Here is a 15,451-nt window from a genome sequence, read left to right as displayed (position 1 = left end):
AAAAAAAAACTTTTCCAGTTAACTGAACGTAGGAACAAGTCTCAACACATCTCTGCTTCCCCTTAAAACAGCTTGGCACCACCTCAGAGTTCTACATATGTTTAAAAAAACAGAATAGTACAGGTCAAAGGAAACTATGAAAATCCAGTCTGAACACACAAGCTGGGTATTCTTACAGCATTAATAATTATTTAAAAAAAAAAAATCCAAGCCATAGATCCTTAGCTTGCTATTCAAAGTTCTTCTGTTACCAATGTGTCAAGTTGTTCCAAAACCAAACAATAGGGGAAGGTCATGCGTGGAGTTCTGCAAGGGCCTGCGCTGGCACACGTAGCTTAACCTTCATTAGAAAATGAAGTTATCAGTGGGGTGACGTGCTTATAAGGATGAAGGCAAACTGAAGAATCACTGAAAGACCTCAGTGACAGAGCAATTCAATGTACATAAATGTAAAGCGATGCCTATGGGGAAAAGCAGACCAGACAGACCTAGCTTTATATATAAAGTGATGGGCTCTGGGATGACCTTTACCACACTAGAGCAAGCTCCTGGGCCCAAGATAAACAGACATACGAAAACATCAGCTCAGTAGCAGTCGAACACACAAATCATTGTTAGAAATCATTAGAAAGGGAACAGAGAGCAAATGAGAAATCATTATACACTATATAAATCCCTGGTTCACCCAGATCTCAAAGTGCGGGTGGTTTTGGTGGTCTCATCTTAAAAAAAAGAAAAAAAAGATACATTAGAAGTGGAAAATTTCACAGAAGGATGACAGAAGTCCAGCACGATTTTCCTAATTAAGAAATGGCAAAAGGTAAGATTTTTCAACCTAGAAAGTAGAGAACGTGGGGATGAATATGATAAATCTATAAAACTGTGAACAGCACAGGGAGAGTGGGCAGGGATCAGCTGTTCAGTTTCCTCCATTACACAATACAGTGACCAGTGGATGAAGCTGCCTGGAACCGGGCTCCAAGCAAAATGACAAGGGTCCTCACACAGCTAGTGGCAGAACAGAAATCCCTAGCAAAAGACTGTAAGCAAAAGAAGTTTATACAGGTTCAAGAGGAACCTGGACAGGCACTTGGAAAATAGATTTATTGTGGCTTGTCCAGCTAGTAACCCCCATCGGGTTCAGAGGACTGAGCTGAAAATAGCTGGAGACCAGGAGAATATTGCAGGGAGGTGTCAGTTATTTCTCATACTCTGTCCTGGTTTCTCTTTTCCCTACACATTCACTTCTGGAAGCTGCAGGAGACAATACCAGGCCAGATGGACCCCTGGTCTGAACCAGTACAGCTACTTCTACATTCTTAAGATTCAGTTTATAATGCATGTTTATTTTTAGCCATTTCCTCAGAAACTCAAGTGACATTGTCAAGAGCCTCTAATAAAAATGTTACTTCTCAACTGAAACAGTCAAATTTTAACACCAAAAAGTGGAAATTAACTGAATGAAAACCTGGGTGTACGCCCTTTAGAAAAATATTATCTAAAATACTTGTAATTCAAACCAACAACAGTTCTGATACTTGATTAAAAAAATTTGAAGCCCTGCCATCAAGTGGCCTCAGCAGATTCACTGATGAGATACTGCTAAATCAACATGGAACCTATGAAAAAGAACAGCTTTGTTTCTGTACTGCTGCTGAAGTTTCTACATTTTTCATTTTGGTGCAATATATTTATAGGTGCACTAACAACTCCATAGATAGTCTGAGTAGAGCTGTCTCTAACAGATTTTTCAATAAGCTGAAAATCTACACAAATACTTGGGACTATTTCAAAGACTCTTATTTTGCACCAGGGAAACAAGATACAACATCTGCACAAAAGTGAGATCATTTTGTCAAGGGAGTCTCAAGAAACAATATGAGGAATGAATGTATCAGAAAACATTCTCATCCACACAACTTTTTACGACACTCCTGCAGCTCAGATTACAGATTTTACCTGAACCAAACACATTATTCCTATTGTATTTGGCCTCTGCTCATATCCGCTTTTAAAAAAAAAAATACAATAGTGAGCTGCACCTATGCTAAACTGCCAAGCAAAACTATGTTCACTGCTATTTCCATCCTATATTCTATTTTGCATGCTAATTAATCATGTTTTCAGTTGAAATGCTGAACAGAGTGGCCTTATTAAGTCCAGACCCTGCTCTACAAAGAGGGCAGGAGGAACATCTTGCAGAAGACTGTAAATGAAGGTAAGCAAGAAGCTTCAGCTCTGAATGATTCTCAACCCACTTCCAGGGACAGTAAACTTCTATATGTGGCTGGACAGCGAAAAGGAAGCTACCTGCTTACGCAGCGAACAAGCTGAGATGCTCTTCTTAAGAAGGAAGATAGACTTTCTCAGGAGGAAGCTCTGGCACTGTCACGTGAAAAATGTGGAGGAATCTCTCATAGACTGCTACACTCATCAGACCACAAATACGCAGAAGGACCAAGATTAGACTAGACCAGTGAAGTGACTCTTAGGACTACCAGTTGTTCTGCAGAGATACACAGAGCCAATTTTAATCCCAGAAGCAACTGGGGATAAATTATTTTGCTAAACTCTGTGTTGTGGCTCAGCTGCCAATTTGCTTCCCTTTGTGAGCCTCAAAAACAGAGTAGCAGCATCAAGCAAATACACAGTCAAGTGAGCCAAGGTTGAAATTTGATGGACCTTAGGAACCCTACTGCAAACCACATCCACTGAAAATGTTGCAGATGACAGATCCTACAACCGTTCAATAATGAGTTGTACAGTATGGAAAGGTAAAGCCACAATACTGGCTGGCAGCCTCAGTACGTGCCCACTGGAAGAACCACAATACAAACCCCTACAGCTTCAACATAAAATTCTAGTGCATCTACAGAGCTCTGTTAGTTTTATACTTTGTCATCTCTTTGGAAGAGAACTGTTTTTTCCTAGTATAAACCTAGCTTAGAAAACCAGGCCTCTAACCTCAGCTCTGCCCAAAGGTTATGACTTAACTCCTGCCCAACACAAATTTCTGAGAACATTTATCATATATGCAGCCTTCCAGTACCTAAAAGGGCCTACAAGAAAGCTGGAGAGGGATTGTTTACAAGGGCATGGAGTGACAGGACAAGGGGGAATGGCCTGAAGCTGAAGGAGGGGAGATTTAGATTAGATATTAGGAAGAAATTCTTTACTGTTAGAGTGGTGAGGCACTGGAACAGGTTGCCCAGAGAAGCTGTGGCTGCCCCTGGATCCCTGGAAGTGTTCAAGGCCAGGCTGGATGGGGCTTTGGGCAACCTGGGCTAGTGGAGGGTGTCCCTGCCCGTGGCAGGGAGGTGGAACTAGATGGGCTTTTAAGGTCCTTTCCAACCCGAACCAATCTATGTTTGCACACTCAAATGGCTGTGGCCACAAAAGATGCATCTTCACGAAGTGAGGGCAATGCTGCAACCAAGCAGCAAGGAGACTGTACTCAGTTTTCCATCTACTTTATAACCATGTATTTAATGGGAGGAGAGGAAAGAGTGGGAGAGCTTGATATACCAATTTTCAAAGCGGATGAGAATCCCATGGAGCCTCCTGGTAAAGAGATGCCTACCTACTGCCTGTCATCTGTCATCATTTCCCCTCAGAAGGTTCACTGGTTTTGAAATCTAATTTTTTGAAGCAACCTCCACCTTTTACAGTGATACAAGCGGACAGTCTCAGGAACTACTTTTGCACATTTCTGAGGAAGTTAAGGATTTTGTAATGCATCTCCACTAGCAGAAATCCACAGAAGTAAAAACTCCTCAAGAACTACATCTGTGGCATGGAATCATCTGCCCAAATCCCATCCACAAACAAGCTGCTGGTATCTTATTGTCAAAGATGTGAGGTACAGCAAGATGATCTGGCAAGAGGCTGGGGGAACAGGGCTTATTCAGCCTGGTGAAGAGAAGGCTTTGAAGGAACCCAATGGCAACCTTCCAACATACAAAAGAGGTCATCAAGAAAACAGCCATGATCTTCACAGAGGTACGCACTAGAAGGATGTGAGACAACAAGCACAAGCTGAAGTAAGAAGTTCAGGCTAGATATGAAAACAAACAAACAAAACAAAACTGTTTTCACCATGAGAACAGTTAAGCAGTGGCAGAGGTTGCCCGCAGAGGTTGTGCAGTCTCCATCCTTGGAGGTTTCAAAGACTAGACTGGATAAAGTCACGAGTAACCTGTTCTGACCTCACAGCTGATCCTGCTTTGAGCAGGAGGTTGGACTGGAGATTTCCCAAGATCCTTTCCAAACAAAATTACCAAATAATCTATGGTCAGGATCAAGGGAGCAACTAGGTGTCAAACTGAAAATAACACCAAGAAAAGCTAACAGAAGCGTTCTATTGAACTCTTGGTTTGAAGAATTTAGCACAATAAATCATATCTGGGCTGGAAACTGGGGAAAAAGCACTCTTAGTATACACTCTAAACATGCAAGGCATAAGGAAGAAAGTATCTACAGAGATAAAGGGATGCTTCACAGCTTACTATTCTGGAAAAGTTGTTGGCTGTGTATCAACCCCAAAGTAAGGTAGAGATTGAAACTCTCCGTTTCTCACTCTCTCCTGCTGTTAGACCTACTTCTCGGATGGCAACTGGCAAGTGAAGCACTACCTACAGCCCATGCGGACCTGGCAGAAGCAGAGAGGAGGCAGAACTCATACATGTTCATTAGCATGTATCCAGAAAGCTCATCACCGTTTCCCAGACAAAACAAGGGAAGTTCACTACAAAGCAATCTTCAGTGATGCACATAAAGTGAATAACACTTATCTTTCTGTCCTCCATGCTAAATAAACTTTAGCATACCCACAGAGCCTTTGCTCTGCTGCAGAGCCTAGGACTCTATCCTTACCAAGCAACAGCTTTAAAAGGCTCCTTTTCCTTCTCCATTAATTATCATGCCACTTCCTATATAAATCTCTTGTATATCATCTCCTATAGACATAAAGGTCAAGTTTAGGTTGACCTTTGGTCTAATTGTATACCAGCTTTTCATTTCTTTGTTTCACATACTCTAGACAAGCCCCATAATACCCACCTTCTGCTAATTCCTACTCTCCCCTAGGCCTGGAATACAATGCTTGCTTACAAAGCACTCCAGTATCCCTCCAGTATCCCTCCAGTATCTGCTAAGGGAGAGAATGTTAACAGCAGAGACATGGCAGTATATCTGTAGCCATCCCTAATCCCACCAGGAGAATAAGTTTAAGCAAATTGCTGACAAACTCCTGGATCAATACAGCTGCAACAGACACAGGAGTCTCAGCAAAACCATAAGAAAAGAAATGACAATAGAAAGGTCTGTACCACAGCACGCAGAGAACAATAATATAATGTTACCTGGTTTAATTTGGTTCTGACTGCTATTGAAAATGTGGAAGATCAGAACAAGGCTAGATAAGCTTAACATCTCCCGTCTCCATCCTCAATTCCACATATTCTCATTTTTAAAGGTTTAACATCTTCTACTTTTTGTTGTAGCCCCAAAGCTTCTAATTTACTTTGAAATAGCCACATTTTATGGCAGACTAGCTGTTCAAAATGGCTTTGATAGCGTTGAGTAAAATTACAGAAATAAGCACCCTTTTGTAAGCTACTGGAGTTCCTTTATTCTCACCACCACCACCACCACCCTTTAACTAGCAAAATCTACTGTTAAGAAAGGCATTTATTTTCATGAACAGACTACCACTGAAGTTACTACATGCAATTTTTGCATCATAAAATCCTATCATCTTCATTTTAAAAAGCCCAAACCAACACTCCTAGCATTTACTGGTCTACACGGAGCTGGAATAGTGACAGAGCAATGAGACAACTAATACCCGAACTTGATCAAGAAATTCAGCTGCCCAAGCATGTGTCACAGCAGTCACCCAAACAATACATTTCCCCTTTTCTCCCCCCTTAAGAACAGGACAAACACTCCTCTGTGATTCTTGCAGGCACATCTGTGTGTTAACCAGAGGTGAAGTTCCTACTTACAGGGGACAGCACAAGCAGAGGCAGCTGGACTGCAAAAGACACATAAGGTACATACTGACAAGTTTTTAACATAAAAACCATGTTTGCATTCTTCCAGAACTTCATGGCTTCCAGAAGGCTTTTATTACTTTTTATGGAGGGCGATAAAGCAGAGTCTTCCATTAGAAGGGCACCTGTAACATTTTTCATCACAGCAAAAGTTTCTGAAGTAGCAGCACAGCAACAGAAGTAAACAGACATTTCTGAGACAACTTAAGGTTTGTAGGTAGAATTCTTTCATTGTGGAGCCAAAGGGCCAAACACCAATATCACCATGTAAGAGAAAAGCTGCAAGAGATCCAAACCATTTCCCAGCCTCTGGGACACTGGGTGATCCCAAGGCCCCACAAAGTAACCCTTTCAAAACACTGATTCACAGCAAGAAAGGTACTATTACTTCAAATTCAATAGTTTCAGCAGAGACCAACGAACCCCATGCTGATGGAGTCCACCAGCCAACTAACCCTGGGGTTCAGCTCAGAACTCACTCGTAAGCATTACTACAATCAACGAGGATTACAAGAGACGCTTCAGAGAAACGCAGGAGCGAGGCACTCAGAGGATCTGAGAGGACTGGGGGTATCTCAGAACAATTACAGGGAGCACTCAAGTCTCAAGTGTTTAGAAGTTCTGTTTTGTTTTTCACTATAATGGCACTAAAGAGAAAAATGGTCAGATGTTGACTTCTACGAGAATGGATTACAGGAACTAAAATCCACCGTGCCAAACACATTAGTGACAAGTCTGCACTTATCTTTGTGCTCTATATGAATGCAGGTCAGAGTATAAACCATACCAGTCATCTGCATCCCTATAAATAACTTCAGTATCTGAAGATATCTTAACTGTCTACACCCTGCTTCACGGGATGCTTTTAAATATTTGTCTTGTGCGTCTGATCCATAAACATTCTTATCAATGGCCAAGCAGTCCTGAGCCCTTCCCCTCCCTATGGTAACACCTTTCTCTTATTCTCACGGAATAAAGCTAAATAAGATGCATCTTCTACCTGCTTCCTAGCTTCTAAGCTTTTTTAATTTATAAATATTTTTATATCCAAAAGAGAAATTAGTGTAAATCCATTAAAAATAACTACTATGAACTACTTGTTCCTATACCTTCCTTCTTTCTCACAAGTGGCAATGAGTAAGAATTTCACTCACACAGGCCTACAAATACTTTCAGGATGGCCCCTAACATTTGTGAGGGGTTTATACTAGAAGTGTGCTGACACTATATTTACATGTACACAATACTCAATCTGGTTTTTATGGGCAATAAAGAAGTGTTATGGATTGGGGCTCTGACAGTTAAGCAGTGACGCACAGCTGCCAATTTTATTCATCTGATATCTACAATTCCAATGTTGAAGACGAAAAGCTCAAAAAAAGATACTTAGACCAAAATACAGTTAAAAATACAATTATACTGACATGCACCAAATTACAGGCATGAAAATAACGTAATCCGTGGACTCAGATAACAATGAAAAGTGGATTATACTGACTTTAATCACAGAAATACGCAACCCCAGCAACTTATAAAAGGATTAAGCAAAAATAGCTCATAATACAGAAGAGTAAAATTCTAATTGAACACTGAAATAGGTAGCTTACGCTTATTAGCACTGACGATGCAATTTAACACAACTGCGTTTCCATACCAGAGATCCATTTGTCACTATTACCACCACCACCTGGAAGCTGTGCTACTAGCCTCTCCCCCACAAAAAACTGCTTCACTGTATTTAGGGGAGGGGTATTTCCCAACTGAGTATTTTTAAATGGTTTATTTTCATCACCATTGTGTGGAAATGCTATTATGAATTTTCATTCAAACTCTTGGCTCACTTTTTTTTTTTTTAAATATAAATTGTGTCTAACAAGAAACACACCAGGGATCTCTTCAATCCCCAAAGGCACTTTCTTAAAAGGAGAGAGAACAAAGGAGAAAACCTCCCAGCATGTGCTTTCCAAACCAGCTTCTTAGGACAGTATCAAGAATGACAATACTAGAACATAAGCTTTTCTTTTTCATTCTTTGATCCATGTATAATTGAATTGATTATTGCAAACTGTGTAATGATTTCCAAAAGGCTTGAGTAGAAGGCAAAGATCACAACAATGTAATAACCAATTTAAAGAGATGTAAGAAATATTGAAGGAAAGATTTAATCACTCAAGTATACTCCTTCCAATTAGAAAGAGCTTTAAATAGCTTACCTTGAGATAAATTAGAGTCTGTATGCAATTATACAGGAATAGTAATTAAGATCAGGAAAATTCACATATGCTTCAGCCTATAGAGTTAGGGAGGTAATCCACAGAAGAAGAGACTTTTCAGTTACCTTGTTTCATCAACAGAAATGAAAACATAGTGGTTCAATTTCTCCAAACCTCTGAGAGTACCAAAGAATTCAGTAACCTTACAAGTCTGGGATCTGCAAAGTATGTTTGATCTTATCTGAAATTTTTTTTTCCAATAGGACAAACATTCTCAAATGGGGCAAGAGACTGAAATACTCTTGATCATGATAAAAAAATACATTACAGGAAATGCTATTTCATTATTTAGAACTCTGAAAACTATGGCAAGTGAGAACAACCACTGTTTTTTCGGAGGAAGCAAGATCTTTGATTTTACTTTGTGCATCTGGCAATACCACCTGTCATATCACATTCCCCAATTTACATGTGTGTACATTACCCACAGGTAACCTCATGGTTCTTTACACAGGAAGGCAAGAAAGTTTTAAAAACCTGACTAAGTTTTTCTGACAAACTTTTTCTGGCAAGGCAAATGACTTACTGTGCAACTATTACATTTGATTTTATTTTTAAAGGTCACTAAATCTGTAATCAATGCCATTTGCTAATTAATCAGAGAAGAAACATGAAAAGATTTTACCTAAGAAAATGAAAATAAAGAAAGGAATTCACTGTTCATTCTTCAAATAGCAGAGCCTTAATCGCAAACCCTCCCTTAGTTACATCTCCTTTCAACTTTCAAAGAAAGAGAAAGAATTTAAAAGCACATTTTCTGGGGCTGTACTCCTGCTTAAAAATACACACTGCACCCAACTATAATATAACGGCTTTCCATTAGCCACATTTTTCCAAGGAGCACTCACCTCATCCAATACCTAATAACTGAGCTGTACTACCTTTGAAAAAGTGCTATGTGACAGCTACAACTCTAAGCAGAAATGTCATGCCCCCTTGTCTTTCCCTCTCCTGCCTGACAGAGGACACAACCACACACCTCTTCTTCTAGAAAAAAAAAAAAATATGTATTGAAGTCTTCAAAGTATGAATTTATGAAGTAACTATTTTTTCCTTAGGCAAACTGCCAGGCCCCCACAGCTACCAAAAAAAAAAACCCTGAAAACTTCACAGAATGCTGTGCTACGACCATCCTGCAGTCCCAGCCTGCAAGTACCACTACATATCCTGAGCAGCAAAGTGAAATTGAAAATAAACTAGTCAGTTTGACATTTACCCTTCAGATCCCTGAGGTTACGACAGTACTTTAAAAAAAAAAAAAAGTCATCATCTCTCTCTACTGGTTCTCAAGAAGCAGGTTTCAGTAAGGGATCAATAAAGAAGTCTGGGATGACAAGCAGACACAAATACACTTCTAGGAAAGCTCCACCTGTAAAGCTGCAGAGAAAGAGAAAAGAAGAGGCCTCTACGCTCATGCAGACCAACAGCGCTCCAACACATGGATACATACCCAGAGCCCGGAGGCTCTGCGATGGGCAAGAAGCTTCAGGTTTCAAAGCTCCTAAGATCAATAAATTGTCAATTTTCATAGCAAAATCATGCCTTTCAGCACTGTCCCTTGACCATCACCTTGCCATCTTAACACACATCAAAAACCCCCAAATTTATTCCTTAGCTCTTGCCTCTTTTCACTCCATTTGATTCAGTCTTGTTTATAAAAGCATCACATAAACCCAAGCCAGCTACTGTGCACTCTTTAAGAGTCAGTCACCAAAACGCTACTCCATTTGCCACGCTGAGATTAACAAAAGTTACAGAAAAGTTACACTGGAATCACATTTTGACCCTTTACCTTGTTTATGTGGGAAGCACAATTTGAAAGAAAAAAAAAAAAAGCTTGGGGGCAACTCAGCTCAAGCAATACACTCTGCAAGATACCCAAAAAACCCGAAGAACAGCAGATTTAAAGGAGGATCTATTTGTCCTGACCTGGCAGACACAGACCCCAAGAAGTTGGAACACACACAAGATTTTACACTTCTTGAAATCCTGACAGCTCTTTAAGCATCTAAAAATGAAAGCGCAACAAACCTTCTATACACAGAAAACTGAAACCTACCAAAACTCTAGGGAAAGACAAAATATTTCCCTAGTCATACTTCACATATTCTGTAATTTATGTTAAACATTTAATATACTTCTGATTTGCGTCTGTCACCGTATTAACTTTAAAGTATAAGACAGAAGCCCTCCTGATGAATAATGACCCTATGACAACGGCAATGAAATTCTGAAACTTTTAAAGACGTTGCTGGGTGTGCGAGGCAGAGTTCACACCCCTACACATCTTGCCAAAGTGATTGGGAGGGTTTTGGGGGTCGGCCTGGTTGGATTTGTGGGGGTTTTTTGGTACAGTGTGAATACTCTGCCACCCGCTATTCCACCACTACTATTCCTCAAAATACCTGATGGGACACCCTACGCAGAGTTGCTCCCTCTCCTCCATCCCGGGCACAGTCCCACCTAACCCTCCCCCGCAACTCAGCGGGACCCCCCCGCCCAGCTTCACCCACTCGGGGAGCTGTAACTTCGCTCGAGGGTGCTTCAGAACACCCGGCTTCGATGCGTTTCGCAGGATGACAGGGACAGCCGCAAGCTTAACATCGTGAAACTCCTCAACATCTTCTTGCAGCGTCCTTTATTTACCGGGGTGGGAGCGGGGCGAGGCAAGTGGGGCTCCCCCGGCAGTCCCCCCCCTCCCTGCGCCGGGCGGCGAGGGCGCTCGTTAGGAGCCGGCCGCCTGTCAACGGCGGGCAGAGCCGCTCCTCAGGGCTCCCTCCCCGCCCGGCGCCGCCGGCGGAGTCCCCTGGAAACTTTGCGGGAAGCCCAAGGAACCGTCCGCCGCCTCGGGGACGGCCGAGCCGGGCTGCCCAGCACCGGCAACTCCCGGGGGCTCCCCCGGCCATCGTCGCCGCCGCCCTCACCCCCACGACGGCCCGGCCCGAGCCCAACCGCCCCCTCCGCCGGCGCTGAGGGCAGCCTTCCCCGCCCGCTCCCGCTGCCACCCCCCGGGCCCGGCGGGGCTGCCCGACGGAGAGCGGGCGGGCGGGAGGCGAGGGGAGGACAGCTCCGCTCCCCGCCCCGCTCCGTCCCTCAGCCCCCGCTGCCGGCGGGGCGCCGCCGCAGCCACCCCGGCGAAGCAGCGCCGTTGGGCGCCGCACAGCATCGGCAGCGGCTCGGCTGGTCCCCGGCGCCGGGGAGAGCACAGCCCCGGCGGCCCCGAGCGCGGCAGCGAGGGGCATCGCGAAAGGAATTGAAGCTGCGCTTTACCTTTAGTTCCGCACTGTCCGCCATCTTGCAACTCCGGGCGCAGGCGCAGTGAACCCCGCCGGGACACCGCCCCCCCGCCGCCCCCCCGCCGGCACGCAGCGCGCAGCGTTTGAATCGCGGCGCCATTTTGTCCCTCCTCTGTGCTCCGCCGGGCGGGGGGTTTCTGGTGGGGAGCAGCTTGCGGGATTCTTCTCCAGGGCTGTGAGGAGCTGTGGGCCCTCACCGGGAGATCTCCGATCCACCCTGGGGGCAGCGTGTCGCCGTCGCCCTGCTTGGAAAGTTTCCCCCTGACAGCTCGGTCCCGCCTTCCCCGCTGCTCGCTCCGTGAGGGGAACGGGGCGCTGAGGGGAGAGCAGGCAGCGCTCCCGAGGCCGGGCCGCTGAGGGTGCCTGCGCCTCGGCTCTCCTCTGGGTGCCCTCTCGAACAGGATCACCAGAGGGAAGACGTGGATACGCATTCCTGTAATAATAAGTTGTTTAAAATTGGAATTTGCAACTTTTCTTCCTGCTACTTAATCCGCAGTTTTAAGTGTTTTAGGAGTGAAACTAGGCTGGGGTCTCCTGGCTTGGGTGCTCTGCTGTCCTGGCAGGAGCGAGGGCGGTGCGGGCTGGCCGGGCTCTGGCTCCGCCGAGGCCTGGGGTGGGTGCCCGGCTCCGGCCGAACCGCATAAGCGGGCCGCGGTGGGGGGCACCCCCTAGTCATTTGGGGGAACGCCCTGCCATCGGCTGTCCTCCAGCTCCTGATTTGTACGAACCGCGAGGAGCTAAGTTCTATTTCCCTGAGCTGCTGCAGAGGAAGTTCAAGGAATGAACAGAAGCTTGCCCGGGTTTTCCTCTTAGGAAAATCAATGCAAGTGGTTTTAGGGGGGCCTACGGAACCAGAGCAGAGCTTTTAGGTCTAAAAGTGCCTGTGTCATATCATTTTTGAGTAAAATGCGGGTTCTTAGCAGACCAGATAATGCAGAGGGGGAAAAATTACACACCAAAAAAGCTACCTGGCAAGATGACTGCATCAGTTGTGAAGTTGATAAGCTTAAATACTCGCATTTAAGTCTCACACCTTAGCTTGATTCAGCTTCCTTTTACCTGTGTGTTACTCTATAATTACAGATTGCCATGACACTTTCTGTGCTTGGCCTTTACCTTAGTGCATAGGAGGGAAAAAATTGTTGAACATGGCCAATATTGTACATCTTTTTAAGTGAGGGAGATACAAAATTTGCTATTTCACCATAGCTGCTATAAAATTCATCATCGTACATTCAAAAAGCACTTAGATTATCTGCGTTGCAAGACAAAAAAAGCATTAATGTCCCCACTCTACTGCTTAAAGAAAGCTTGAAGCCACATAGGGAATCAGCAGTAGATATTACCACTCATGACTATTACTGAATTATAATTTATGTCTCCCATATGACCTGAAGAGTTAGCCACAATTTAAAATTAGATAGTTTCCATTGAGGGAAGAATGTGACAGTGGTATCAAATATCTTTCTAGTAAGTAGCTTTTTGATACCATCCTGTTTATTAGTAAGAATATATATGAAGTCCTGATTCTCTGAACAAAGGAAAACAACTCACATCTCTCTCCAAACATTTCATTTCAAAGCATTTCTCCCAGAAACATTCCTCAGCTTGGTCTCAAGACCAGATAGACACAAAACCCAGGTGCATCTTTTGACTCCAGGCTGGTATCCCTCTTTCTTTTCCAGGTCATGCGTACATCCCATTTCCATTGCAGATATGCCAAGTATCCACTGTTCTCATTGATTTCTTTTACTATTCAGCATCAGCATATGAAATGAAGCATTCAGAAAATGAGGAGCAGTTAGAAAAGGCTGATAAGTAATACTGCGATACTTTGGCTTAATACTGCATGTAATGAAGACTTGTAGCAGTGTCTAAAATGCTGGTTTGGGGAGGGGGCAGGGCACTACGCAAGATATCTAAAAAAAATAAAAGTCAGATGACTACCCAGTACGCCCACATGTACCAGAATTAGCTGATCTATTTCAGTGGCCTGAACCAGCCCAGTTTAGAATACTTCATTTTGAATGATTAAATATGTTTAATAATCATGATCTAATATGATCTATGAGTTTGTGTCTAGTTTAAAGAATTTGGCAGAAAGATCTATAATTGTGTAAAGACAAATCTTTTTTTTGTCAATTGCTTTTTTTTTTTTCCCCTCCCTGAAAGAAGCTTGCTGCGCAGCAAACAGTTTTTCCTCTGCTTCTTCACTTCCTACCAAATTCAGTGGGATGTGGACATGTGCTTAAGTGCTTTGCTAAATCATGGCATAACACTATCAAACCTGACACATGGCCATAAACCACAGTGTCCTCTTTCAAAACTTGCTTTAAATAAAACAGGCAGAGAATGTCTTCAGATACATTAAAATAAGGAAGCGAACTAAGAGGATACAGAATATTCAATTCAGCCCTAAATAAGTGTTTTTACAGACAAAGCTAGTACAGGTCCTTTATTTTTCAGTTTGGACTTCTGAGAGTCACTTATTTTTTTAATGTGGTATATACTTTAGTATGAAGAAGGAACTTAATGTGAAAAGCAATCTGTGCTTTTATTTTTAGCCAATTATTTACATGTAATGAAATTTTGTTCCTCTCTACTCCTGAGACTTAGATGATGGTTTCTTTGCCAAGAAAAGACTTTGTCAACACACAGTAATTTCCAAAGGTGCTCTCCGTTGCTCCAGCTCTGATGCAGCTCTGTCAGTGATGGCAACACTCAGATCTGTCACGATTCTGTCTTCATTTCAAAAGGACATGCCCATCAAGTAGTGCAACTGGGGTGCAATCAGAGCAGGTAAAAACATCTCCAAAATAGTCTTCCTGTTGTCAGTCACCTCTGTTTCTGAACTAAAACTATTTTATTTCAAACTTTTTTTTTTTTTGAGGGAAGGGGAAGCAGAGAGAGAAAAATAAAGATCAGGGTTTTCCTCAACCTTTCAAAGTTTTGATATTTTCAATTCCAAATTTTCAAACGTTCATTTCTTCTGTTTTGCTGTGTTGCAGTAAAATAAATGACTTCCAGAATCTACCTTCCACCCCCACTTCTTCTATTTTCCTGTTCTGTAACCTTCCCAAAAATGTATCATGTCACATAACTCACTTGCTTAAAACCATGTTCAGACACAATAACATTTGTAAAAGATATGCATTTTTTCTACTAACATGTTGTTTTCATTAGTCCAAGTCTCCAAAACTTTTCCCGCTTTATCTAATAGTCCAAACTTACTCTCTGCCCAAAAGTAATGGTGGGGTGTCATTTTTGATCCTGAATATAACTTTAAAAGTTATTTAGAGATAGATTCTCAATTACTCTGTTTCTTGATAGAAAAATGTGACCATGCCATTAAAAACATCTATTACTCCTGAGATTATTGGAGGCATAAGAAACATTTAGATGCATCACTGAAATAGCCTTTTCTGGGGGGAAAACAAGTCGTAGAGGTACATTTTACTGAAAATTATTTGGCTGTATGTGAAGAAAATGGAGTAGCCAGTAAATCAGATAAAATAAGTCCATTTCATTCTTTATGAGCAATATACGTGGCATTGTGCAATATGCTGTATAGTAGGTTCAGCAATGTTGAGTGACTGAGACTTGGCTGGTATACACATCTCTCCCTAAATTCACATCCAAGTGCAATATTATATTAAATTATATCATATTATGTTACCATCGTCTCTCAAATTTGGCCCAAAACAAGGGTTGCTACTTTGAAGAGGAAGATTGATTACATCTTTGCTGCCTGTGTTATTAAAATTTACAGGGAGGGAGTTAATCACCTAAAATCCTAAATTAGGGAAAGATACTGGACCATTTTGTTAAT

The 15,451-nt window shown here is 42.6% G+C and overlaps 1 protein-coding gene across 2 annotated transcripts in view; it reads right to left on the bottom strand.

The window, feature by feature from the left end:
* The window catches only part of PIAS1 (protein inhibitor of activated STAT 1), a 64,243-nt gene extending 52,521 nt beyond the window's left edge, over nt 1-11,722 (bottom strand). Inside the window, exon 1 of one of the 2 annotated variants that reach the window (XM_054836485.1) lies at nt 11,597-11,722. In XM_054836485.1, coding sequence (XP_054692460.1) covers nt 11,597-11,722 — 126 coding nt within the window. The remainder of the gene's footprint in view (nt 1-11,596) is intronic. The other variant, XM_054836486.1, reaches the window with a different exon arrangement.
* Between the last annotated feature and the right edge of the window lie 3,729 nt (nt 11,723-15,451).

This window comes from Grus americana, chromosome 10, assembly GCF_028858705.1.
Source record: "Grus americana isolate bGruAme1 chromosome 10, bGruAme1.mat, whole genome shotgun sequence".
NCBI classification, from domain to species: domain Eukaryota; kingdom Metazoa; phylum Chordata; class Aves; order Gruiformes; family Gruidae; genus Grus; species Grus americana.
This window is presented reverse-complemented; position numbering and strand designations above follow the sequence as displayed.